The 12,194-nt window shown below is 63.0% G+C and overlaps 2 protein-coding genes across 2 annotated transcripts; both read left to right on the top strand.

Moving 5' to 3' along the window:
* Positions 1-201: 201 nt before the first annotated feature.
* LINJ_35_0560 (putative phosphatidylinositol-4-phosphate 5-kinase-like) lies at positions 202-3,597 on the top strand (the record flags this gene model as incomplete). Its single annotated transcript, XM_001468835.1, has 1 exon — positions 202-3,597. One exon carries the CDS (start codon positions 202-204, stop codon positions 3,595-3,597), a length of 3,396 nt encoding a protein of 1,131 aa, XP_001468872.1.
* A 1,013-nt stretch (positions 3,598-4,610) lies between these two features.
* Positions 4,611-10,985, top strand: LINJ_35_0570 (conserved hypothetical protein; the record flags this gene model as incomplete). Its single annotated transcript, XM_001468836.1, has 1 exon — positions 4,611-10,985. The coding sequence occupies one exon, from the start codon at positions 4,611-4,613 to the stop codon at positions 10,983-10,985; it is 6,375 nt and encodes a 2,124-aa protein (XP_001468873.1).
* Positions 10,986-12,194: the final 1,209 nt, after the last annotated feature.

The raw sequence follows: 12,194 nt of genomic DNA on the forward strand, positions 1-12,194 counted from the left end.
ACGCACAAAGACGCCCATCTCAACGCATCTCTGTTCTGTTTCTCATCCTTTCGCGCACCTGCACACTACATAGGTGCAGGTTTCTTTGTTTTTCTTAATTTCTCTGTCGAGAAAGATCACCATCGCCTCCTCTTCCCTATCTTCGAATACATACGCATACACACATACGCCACATAGAGGTGTGCGTCTACGTGTACATGCATGCCTCCAAGCACGCACACACACGCTCGAGCGGCCCCCGTACCGAAGCCAAACTGTCGCCACATTTGCTCGTCATCTCCTTCGTTACCTGCGAAACACCGTCACTTCGTGGCGCACAAGTGTGACCGCGCACCGGTTCACCGGATGGAGTCACGCGATGCGCCTGCCATGGCCTCAGTGGACGGCGGCACCGATGGAGCCGTTCCCCACGATTGCGAGGACACAGTACCTCCTCCGGCAACACCCTCTGCACGCACCAACGAGACAGAGAAAGATCTGCAGCTGCGTCGACTGAGGCGCGAAAATCATCTCCTGCGGCTGCAACTTCTCAAGCTGCGCGAGCAGCAGCATCAGTTACTGGCTAACACCAGTGCAGCGGCAGTTTGTCCTGTCTCTGATAGTGCTTTAGCCGTATCAGACGTTGCAGAAGCGGCGCCGCAGCAGGCGCGTTCCGACATAATAGACGAAGAAGCCACAGCCCTACGCACCCGCATGCTGCAACGGATAAGGGAAAGGCAGCAGCGCACCGCAGTGGCGCGGTCGCTACTGCGCGACGCCGAGCAGCTGTACAGCGAGCTCCCTCAGCAAGAGCAACTTGAGGCAGAGCGGGGTAACTCAAGCGGCACGGCCACGCCGGTCTCGCCCGCGTCTCCACCTGTAAAGGCGGCGCCGGCGCAGTCGATGCAGACGGCAGCAGCGCCACCATCACCGGCCCCACCGCCGCTGGCACCGGCGGCAAAGCTCGACATCATCGAGGACGGCTGCGATCAAATAGATCAGCGGCATGCCCTGCTGGCCAGCCCTTCCTCAGCGACGGCTTCGCGAGCGCCGGCTGACAAGTCCGCCTCCTCCGGCGCGCACGCTGCTGAAGACTTGTCGGCTGAGGCGATGCTGCAGCGCTTTCAGGACCGCAAATCGCAGCGCCGGCTGCGGCTGGAGCAGATGTTGGGCCCCATTTACGATGCGGCAGGCAGCGGTGCCGCTGGGCCGAGCCGTGAAAATGACAGCACAGAAACAGCGCCTCTCGGTGCCGTGCCGCGGGGCGCAGGTGCCGGACAAGGTGGAGAAGGGGCGCAGCCCCCTCTCAACCGCAGCGTGGCAGCGTGGGATGGCAGGGGGAAGAGGATCGACAGTGGCACAAGACGCGGCAGGGAAAATGGCCACAAGAACGCTGCGGCAACCGCTACATCCGCTTACAGTGGGCCTACGAGGAACCCGAATCAAATTGGCCGTGCCGTGAGCGACGCTGTGAAGAATAACAGCTGGTACCTCTGCAAGGTGCTGGAGGCGGCGCTGCTTGACACAATTCAAGCGCGACCGGCAAACGACGCAGCCGCGCCGGCGTTGTCGTCCTCGCCGGAGAAGCGCCTTCCACACGGCTCGCATTCGAGAGCGACGTCTTTTGCGGAGATGCCATCGTCCTCCTCCTCGCCCGCCTCAGCCTCTTCCCTGCTGGGTCCTCATTCCGACGGGTGTGCTGCCGGCGGCACCTCTGGCTCCACCTCCGGCTCCACGACGCTGACGACCGGAACCGCCTCTGTACTCCCGCAGCCAGAGTCGATGGCAGCCGCTCCAACCTCCGTAAAGGTCCCCCAACTGCTCTACCCCAAGGGCGTGAGTGACACGGCGCTGAAGCGAGCCATTGAGGAGTCGCTGCTCCTGCCCTTTCGCTGCGTGCAAGACGCCCCACGGCGCTTGACGTCGTCGCAGGCGGCGGAGGAGAGTTTGCCGGCGTTCGAGGCAGAGAACCGTGACGCAGAGCTGCGCCGCTGCTTCGCGGAGGGCGCCGGCAAGGATGCGTTGCTCAGCAGCGGTGCGCGTCGCGACGACGACCTAGGAAGCACCGCAGCCGGAAACGACGACGAAGAGGCTCCAGAGAGGGAGAGCGACATGCTCGGCGCCCACGACGACAACCTCGACCCGTTTGCCCGTCTACTGCTCGCTCGTCTCTCCACCGATCTACCTTCGAAGACCACCAAGTCAGACTGGACAGGCAAGCACCTGTCGCGCTACGGCAGCGGCAAGGATGGGGCCAAGCAGTCGTCATTAGCGTCCCGCAACGCGTCTGCTGCATCCAGCCCCACAAACTCCAAAGCCGGCGTCGCCTTCGTGGCAGCGGCCAGCGGTGACCGCCGCGTGCACGTCCCCAAGAAGCACTTCAGTCGCCTTGACGAGGTGCAGGTCGAGATGCACGCGCCGGTTATCTTCAACCAAATTCGCGACTTTCTGCGCATGGACGTTGAACGCTTCCGCCGCTCCTTTGCACCAACCTCGTCGGCGTCGCAGTCCGATGCGGACAGCGGTGAAGGGGCAGACCGTCTGCGCTGGCGCGCAGCACAGACGCAGCAGCGTCTCCGTGTCGGCTCCTCAGCTGGTGCGGACGAGACAACTGCGTGGCGCATCACTGTGTCGCCTGGCAAGAGCGGGACAACCTTGCTGTACTTCAGCGACTTTGTAATGAAGACGGTTCGGCCCAGAGAGATGGAGTTTCTTCTACGGAAGTTCCTGCCGGCGTATGTGCGTTATTGCGAGCGCAACCCGCATACGCTGCTGCCGCGCTTCTACGCGCTGGCGACGCTGCGGTGGTGGAAGGCGGGAGTGGTGCAGCACTTTGTCCTTATGCAGAATGTCTTTGCGACGCCGTACTACATTCACCGCATCTACGATGTGAAGGGCAGCACAGTGAACCGGACGGCGCTCCAGCCGGGCAAACCGCCGCCGCGTACGGCCTTCGGCGCCCTCCTGCTCAAGGATAACGATCTACCTCCGCAGCTCATCATCTGCGGCACGTATCAGCGCGCCATCGTGCTTGCCCAGCTACGCTCCGACGTTGGCTTCTTGCGCCAGCTCAACGTGGTGGACTACAGCTGCATGATCGGTGTCCGTAGTCGCCTCTTCTCAAGCGAAGAGGGTCCCTCCAAGACGCTCCTGCTCCTGCGCCGGCAGCACCACGACGGCCACGTGAGCACCCTCGGCAGCAGCGCTGTCGCGACACAGGGGCACATCGGACAAACCTGCAGTGAGGTCATGTACGCGACTGACAAAACGGCTGCCGCGGACGGGGCGGGCATTAGCGTGGGGGCAATGGAACCGACGCTGCCGCCGTTCTCCGTTGATGCGCAACGAAGCGACTGTGACGATGATGTCTACGTCTGCATCCACGGATGTGACGGTGGATTGCTGTCGTTACCGATCCACACTTCTGGTGACGACACGACCGCGCGTGAGGAGGTGTATTACCTTGGCATCATCGATGTGCTGCAGACATACAACTCGGTCAAGAAGTTGGAGAGCTTTGCGAAGGGCTTCGTCAACGATCGGCGTGCCATCAGCGTGATTGCGCCGGATAAGTATGCAGAGAGGCTGTACAAGGTTCTGGAACGCATCACAGTGTAGTCACCCTCCCTCCCTCCCCTTCCCTCTTCCCTCACACTTATGTATCGCGGATGAATGCAGGATGGCGCAGGTCTTTTGCGTGTTTGCTTCCTCTTCGTGAATTTGTTGGTTTATCTTCCACAACCACCATCTCTCTCTCCGCCCTCCTAACCCTTTCGGTGTACGTGAGGTGCAGCGCCGCCTCTGCTTCTCTTGACGCGGTGACCCTCACTCCTCTCCACCGCGCGCCACCGCTGCGGTGGCGCGCGCAGCCTTCCTGCCTCTGTCTCCTGTGGCCCCGCCCTCTCCCATATTCTCTTCGGCCTGCTGCATTTTTGTTGCCTTCTCGTCTCTCTCTCACAGATGACTCAAGCGGCCATCGCAGCACGCGTGTACGCATGCTTGTGGGCGCGCGCACCCGTTCTTCTTTCACGCTTCGACAGACTTCCTTTTATTGCATGCTCGTTCGATGGGGGGCCACCGCTGTGCGCCGCGGCATTTGTCCCTGTGCTCATGCTCTCGTCTGTGTCCTGCGCTTGTGTTTGTGAGCTTCCTCTATCCTTTTCCCGTCTCGCGTATCCCGGCTTGCGAAGTCCATCAATACTCTCGCCGGTCTCTCCCATACGCACACACACACACACATCACCGCGACTCTCTTGCATATGCAACAGGGGACCTCACCGAACAGTCGTATTGCGTGCACCCACATTCCGTGTCTCGCCTTCTGTGTTCGTCGTCGTCGCGGTGGAGGAGGAGGGGAGGTGCGTGCGGGAGGACACTCCCTCCCTCCCCCCCATCCCCTTCCCTACCCTCTTGTTGCGGCGACTTCGAGTCTAGTTGCACCCGCTTCGCTTGTCTTTGACAGCCACGTCCCCCTCCCCCTCCTCCTCTCCCGCACCTCTTCCTTTTGGCTTTCCGCGCACACGTGAAGGTCGGTGCGCACGCGCTTGCTCGAACCCCAACGCCGTAGCTACCAGAGCCTACACACCTACAGAAACACGCCAGCCCTCTCACCATTCCCCTGCCTGTCAAGCATGCACTCGTCCCAGTCTGGAGCGCTAACGCCCAGTCCGTCACCACCAAAGTCCCCTCCTCACAACTTCACCCCTGATACACTCCTCCCCACGCCATTCCGGCTAGAGGAGGCACCCGTGTACCGCGATGACTGGGCCCGGCAACACCCCTTCATCCACCTTCTCTTCCACCGCGACATCATCACACGCCTGGTGTGGTGTGCGGCGGCGTGCCGCTATCTGACAGGTGGCGCCGACGGGGCCGTGAAGCTGTGGCGGTCGGAGCTGCAGCCCCGCGTATCCTCGTCGCACGCAACCTCCTTGTCCTCTGCGGAACGCCCCGCGCTCATTCCGGAAGTCCATGTCGTCACGCTCGGTGGCCCCGTCACCGACCTGCGCACAAGTGGCCGGGAGGTCGGCAACTCTGAGGTGGCGGTGATCGCCTCTACCGACGGAACGCTGACGCTGTGCCGCACTGGCACAGGCGAGACCATCCGCACGTTGCGTGGGGCACGTGGGGAATCTCTGGAGCGCTGTGGCGCAGTCGCGGCGACAGGAAGCGGCCCCACGCGCGCCGGCTCGGGAAGGGAAGACGCCATCGAGGACAACGACAATGGCGCGCTGGCCGAGGGAAGCCGGCAGTTTACTCAACGCACTTCTAAAGTTCTGGCGTGGTACGCGGCGGACGCGTATAGCTATCGCCTTGCACCCTCTTCTGACACGGCGTTCGTGCGCAGACCCGTCTACACAGTGCGCGCGTACAGAAACGAGGCCCGTGAAGCTCGCGCCAGTCCCTCCAACGAATACTTTCAAGGCCTGCGCACGGTGGCTCCAACCTACGAGCATTTGGCGCCGCACGAGATGATGATCGCAGATGTGCTGATGCACTTCAGCGTCGCCAAAACCTCGATGACCTCCACGCACACCTCCACCATGCCTCGGCAGTGGTACGCGTGCGCCATCGCGCTCGCCGCAGCGCCTGCCGTGATTCACACCAGCAATATCGGCGCGTCGTCTTCGTCGTCCCAATCAGCCCTGGATCCACTTCTACTGCTTGGTTTCCCGCAGGGCCTCGTGCAGGTCTATGTGCTGCCCCAGCGCTGGTTCGCCCTGCACCAGCACGGCGAGACACGTCTGGACCCGCCAGCGGTGCGCGTTCCCGTCTTCTCGGGTCTCCTCCACTCAGCGGCGGTGCTCTGCATAGAGGTGATCGTGAGCCGCGACGTGGTTGTCTCTGTGAGTGAAGACGGTACGACGCAGCTGCGACGGCTTTCGTGCTTGCGTGCGCCACTACGGCAGCTCAACGTAGTCGTCTCGCTACCCACGCCCATGTCCCGTGTGCACCCGTCCTCCTCGATGCCCGTTCCACCACGAGCGTCGGCGCTGCGGCAGCGCGTAGGCAGCGCCCATGGTCATTCGCGGCTTGTCACATGCTGCTGCGTCGATGCCGAGCAGCAGTTGCTCATCACTGGCAGCGCCGATCACACACTCTGCTGGTGGAGCCTCATGCTAGGCAGCTCATCTACTCCAATACGCATTGTGTCGTTGCGCGACACCGCGACCACCTTGGTGCCAAGGGGCGGCGCTGACGGCACCTCCTCATCACCATCCAGCCCACCATCGATGGCCGCACGAGGCGGCTACCCGGTGGACGTAAGCCTTTTCCGTCGGAAGCTACTCGCAGAGTGCCACAACGAGGTGTCACCGGACGTCGTCAGCTGTGACGACGCAGGCAGCAGCACTTCACTGCCACGCGGCTTCCAGGTGGGTCTATTTCTGCTCGTGCTGGACACGGAGCGAGTTGTGCGCATCTTCGATGCCCTCTCGGGCAAGCTCATCACCTACGAGATTGAGTCACGGGCCGCTGCCGTTGCTGTGTCGTCTGGACCGGTCGACAGTGTCAGCGGTATGGCCAAAGACGTGCGTCTTGCCCGCTACGACGGCGTAAACGGTGCTGACCGAGTGCTGCTGGGTGGACTATGTTTGGTGCCGTGGTACCTCGCCCATGCGGCGGAGTTTGGTGTGACGCGCGGGCACACAGCGTCGATCATATTCACCGCCTGGTGCTCGTCCCTGAAGTGCGTCGTGACGGCGGATGCGCACCACGTGCTCTTATGGCGGCTACCCGCTGGAAGGCAGAGAAACCCTACAGCACAGGTGCTGCGCGCGTGGCGCATTGCGGCTGGCGTTCGATCTGTCGCCTTGTGCGACACGGAAGCCACTGACGAGCCCTCGCATCTGCAGCAGCCGTCCCTGTTCATTGCACACGGATCAGAGCCTGTCATCGGGCAGTACGACTGCCTTCTCCGCGACTCCTCACCGGAACCCGGTACGGGTGGGTTTTCCCAGCCTCGGCTTCTGCGGCAACTGTCACTCCGCGTCGGCACTGGTGTCGCCGGCGCCTCCGTGGATGCCCTTGCAGCGGTCAATGTGGTGGCGAGGACGGCCAACGTAACGCACGCAGGCAGCGCCGCGGGGGTGGTGACGACCTACGCCCTCGCTGCGTGTCACGCCATGCGTGGAATGGGTTACGAGGAGTCGCATGCCGCAAGTGAGGAAGGCCGCCTGTATATGTATCCGCTGCGACTTTCGCGTGCCACGACGGGGCCGGAAGGCAACCACGCACCTGTGACTGTTGACGGAGCGACGGAGCTGATTGCACCGGTGCGTGAGCTCCATCTTTCCGACTGGCGCGCAGACGATAAAAACAGCATCGTGAGCGTTCTAGGGCTTCCGTGTGTCGATCTGCTTGTCGTTGGTGGTCGGCGTGTCTTGTACACGGCACCCCTCTCGAGCGCGGCCACGTCTGCAGTCCCGTGCGACCCGCTGCCCCCTGGGTGGGCGGTGGCACAGCAGCTGAACTGGCGAGTCTCAAACCTGTCCATGCGGGCGCCCCGGCCTACGGCGGTCTTTCCCGGTCCTCTGATCTTACTGGATGACTCGACCATTCTTGAGTTGGCAGATGAAGAGGCAGAAACGCAGGCGAACAGTAGTTCGGTGGCCGTGGTGGAACTCGTGGACTCATCGCTGGCGGGCTTCTTGTCACGCCTGGTGCACATCCCGCACGACACCGCCGCCTCTGCGCCAGACAGTGCTGAGACAGCCGTCTGCCTGGTGCTGTCCGGCAGCAACGACGGCCTCGTGCAGCTTTGGGACGTGCAGCACGGCCGGGAGCTGTGGCAGTGCCGCGCGGTGCCGACGCGTGAGCCAATTACCGCACTCGCCGTGCATCAATACGCCGCACGGTGGCTGGTCGCCTGCGGCGACCAGAGCGGTGTGGTGACGTTGCTCGACATCACCACCGTCCTGCAGGCCGCACGCCAGGTGGTCGCTGCAGACGCGCAGACGCTGCCGAAGCCTGCCGCGAGCACCACTGGGTGGTGCTCGCGGCACGGGCTGGTGGGTGGGAAAGGGCGCATGCTTGATCGCTGGCTGGCGCACGCGGACGCCGTCTCTGGCGCTTTCTTCACGACAGTGCCAGCTGATGTAGGCGGCGCGGCAGTCACTGCTCCTCAACTTCTCACGACCGGAGAGGACTCTGTCGTTATGCTCTGGGAGCTGCCGTCGTGGGCGTTGCCGTCCGCCCCCAACGTCGCACTAAACAGCGAGCTCAGCGGCATTCCACTGTTCCGTCCAGGTGAAGGTGCGGACCAAAGCAAACGCCGCCGCTACGATGTCCCTGTGCGGGTGCAACCGAGTATGACGAAGCTGCCGAGGGCCGCCAGGCAGGCGTACGAGCCGTGGCGGCAGCAGTACGTGCGCGAGCGTCTGTTAGGTGGCGAAGATACGGAGCTCTCGGCCGCCTTGACGCGGTTTTACATGCACAACAACTCTTGGGGCGGCATGACGGCAAGCGAGTGGAAGCACGCGGCGCCCGGCGAGGGCGAGGGCGAGGGCGAGGAGGAGGCAAAGCTCATCGATAGCGCATGGGCAGTGCTGGCCGCTGATGTCCGCGCGTTTGCACAATTAGTGGACCCCGTGGAGCCCCAAGGCGACGCACCAGCGGCAGCGCCGCGGCCGCGCACCGTGGTGCACGCCTGGTGCGCATCCCTCTTACCGGATGCTACAGCCGAGATCCCAACGGCCACCTTATCGAGCAGCCCGCCCGCCGCGAAGCACCGATCCCACCGCGACGAGGACAGGGGCAACACGTGCTGTGAGTCTGCGACACTGCCGTTTGTGCCGTCGGGGACAGCAGGAAGGGCAGCACCGCTCCCCTCCCCGCTCATCCTCGCCTTCGCTGACCGCTGCTGTGCCGGCCGTTCTACAGGCGGACACCGCTCCGTTCGCCACCGTCGCTTGTCAGAGTGTGAGACGGGCGCCTCGTCCGTGCGGGAGCGTCTGCGCCAGGTGCTACGCGTGGTCGTGCAAAACTCGGTCGGAAGTGCCCCATCGCAGTGCGCGTCGGGGGCATTGACAGGGATGCAGCCGAAGCAAAGCACTCCTTTAGGGCCATCGTTGTTGCCGTCCGTTGCAGACCGTTTCGCGTCCGCAGATGATAATACGCCGTCGCCGCCACCGCTGCTGCCGGAGGGGGCATCGCCCGTCATCGAGTCGATGCCCTGCAACATCGAAGTTGTGAACAGCGAGATGTTAGGGACGCCGCCGGCCAGCGCCCCCATCTCTACGGCACCCGGTGAGTCTTTCTACGGCGTCACACCAAACGGCTTGTCACAGCAAGTGGCGAGACACGGGGCTACGCCGCGGCGCCAGCTTGGCTTCACGGATGAGAGTGGCGAGCCTCGATCAACGCAGCCCCCAGTGCCAACGGCGCCCTTTCAAAATCAGTTGTCTCGTGTGGTCGTCGCGCACCGTAGCGGGTACGGCGTACACGCGCAACTGGTCCGGCGCGCCTCTGCAGACCGGCGGCCCGGTGTGACCGCAGAGCACGGTCGCCTCCTCCGCAGCAAAGCGCCGGGGAAAGCGCGCCACGCGGCGATGAGTGGGTCGGCGACGGCGCCGCATCTGTTACATGAGCGTTTCGTAGACGCCGACGCCGATCTGGGCACCGAAGCCAACGCGTCCCACAGGTGTCTCGCTGGCGGTGGCGTCGCGGCGACGGTCATACAGCAAGTCAACCACCACCGGCGTCGCGAGGAGGCGCTGCAGCGTCTGATTACACTCGAGCAGGCGGATCTCGGCACCGCAGGGAATAAGACAGCGGAGAGGAAGCGCAAACTCTCTGGTGCTGCCATGAGCCATCCAGCGTTGCGAAGCGGCACTGTTGCGTTGGGTCTCCCGCAGTGCAGCGTGCGACAGGCGTCAGCGGCGACGGGCCAGTGGGGAAGGTCGACGGCGAAGCAGCCAAAGACGCGCATCGGCGGCTCCTCGCAGAAAAGCGGGTCGCCACAACTGCGTGTGGTGAACCCGCCGACGGCTGCACAGGTCTTGGTGTCCGACGCCTACCTCACACCAGTGTTAAGACGTGTCGGCGCCTCCAGCGCTCTATTGCCGGACCACGCGGCGGCTGCGCAGAAAGTCACCACTAGTATCGCGGCTGCATCGGTCGGGTCGGCGTTCGTGCCGGACTCGGCCAATTCGGCGTGGTATGTGGAACGGCAGCGGCGCCGCGACGCTGCCCGTGAGAAGGCGCGTCTGTGGAACTCGAAGAGGGTGATGAAGACGCTGCTGGAGTGGACAACGCAGCCGGTGGAATCCTGCAGCGGCGTCGCAGAGGCGCTACGCACCACGGAGGGATGCGTTGAGGATGGCCACACGATCGCCCTCAGCACCAAAGCCGCCACAGTGGCGCACGGCAATGCCCGCACTACAGCGGGCAGCACAGCATCGCGGCCGGTTCTCGACCTTCCGCCAATCCTGACCCTACCCCATTCGACTGACAGTGCACTCTTCCCCGCTGTAAAAGAAGCGATCGAGTCGCCCGACGCAGCCGCGGCGGCGCTCACGAATCTCCTTTGGGTGTCGCCGACAACCGCCATCGATGTTGCGGTGCGCCACGGCCTACCCTCACGCAAAACCTTGCAGGCCGAAATGGCTGCTGCGAAGATGCGTATGCGGCAATCCGTGCGGGCGCGAGCCGCTTACCAGCGCGAGCACCGAGCCATGGCAGTTGAGGCAGACGACGACAGCGACGTGAACGTGGCTGAGGAGCTCGGCAGCGGTGACACCGATAGCCTTTCTGAAGAGCAGCGTGGGCCCGACAAGGTTGCCAGCGCTGGTGGGACGAGCCAGCGCTCGCACGAAAGCCAGACGATGTCGCATCATGCGATTCCCGTCTCTGCCTCCATTTTGCCGCTAGGAAAGTCCGGGTGTACTCCGCGGCGCGCGCTGCAGCCGCACGATGGGGCTGAGCCCCGCCGCATGGCCACTGTGCCGCTGCCCATTGCCACCACACGCCAAGAGCTCTTTGGCTGCAGCACGCCACGTCGCAAGTGACGGATTGGGAATGGGGAGAGGGGCGCAGCGATCGCTCTCTCTTTACCTCTGTTTTTTCTCAGCTCAATTTTTTTCTTACCCACGGTCGATGTACATTACCCGGCCGGCTCATGTAACACCGAGAGGCCCTCTCACTCACTCCCCGCTTACGCTGCTTGCTTGTTGGTGGTTTTGCGGTTGCTGCCATCATATTGCCCTCCGCGCACGCACAGGCGCCTGCGGCATCCAACTGCGCGTGTTAGCAGGAAAACCAACAGTTGTTGCGAATGGACGCGTGTGTGTGTGTGCTGCGTTTTGAGCCTCTTTTCTCGCCGCATGACTCCGCGACGGCGTGCGATGGAGGGGGCAAGCGTTCTTCTCTATTTTTTCTGCTCCCTCGTACTTGTGCTTGGAATCGGTGCCCTCGATGACGGGAGGGGTGGGGATACAACTCAGTGCGTGATATCTCAGCGTCCAGTGCACCCCCACACACACACACACACACTCCCCCACACTGTGTGGGGAGAAGCCAGACAGCAGCCGCCCCCTCCCTATCCCTTGTCAATGGCGAGCCGCTTCTGGTGGGTGGCAAGGCCAAGCACGTATGACGTAGAGGGAGGTCACGGCGATGTATCGCTGCTGATGGCGACGGTCAAGTCCCTTGGATGGCGTGGCGTCGGATCACCCTGCAACCGTGTTAGCACGTCTGCGCCATCCATGTTATAGGCAACGGGCCAGCATGACTTGAAAGTATCTCACACGATCTTCACTGCCTACTGTTGTTGTGGGAAGCCTGAGCCGTCTCGAGGGATGCGCCAGGGGTGGCGAGCGGCCTGCGAGGCGGGCGGTGAGAAGAGTTGGAGGTGGAGGTCGTGTTGAGGTAAATGGGTCGGCAGCATTGCTGCAACGCGTGTGTCTACCGCTCCTTTGCACAATCGCGGATGTGTCCCTGCGACGGGCCTTACGGGCAGTAGAGTGGAGTGCAGCTCAGGTTCTCTCGCGTAGAATGGAAACACGTTGAAGAAGGAAAATGAAGTTCTGCGCCTACCTTCTCCGGGGCACGTGCCAATAAGCACGGTATCTGGCGAATGAAACGGCGTAGCCTGTGTGCGCTTGCGCAATCACCACAACGCGTTCGTGTGGCAAGGGCGATGTGGCGCTGGTGCACCCCACAACAGAACAAAAAAAAGACGGAAGAGTACTACACGCACGAAACGCGTCGTTGGCGCT

Source organism: Leishmania infantum, chromosome 35 (assembly GCF_000002875.2).
Source record: "Leishmania infantum JPCM5 genome chromosome 35".
In the NCBI taxonomy this organism is placed as follows: domain Eukaryota; phylum Euglenozoa; class Kinetoplastea; order Trypanosomatida; family Trypanosomatidae; genus Leishmania; species Leishmania infantum.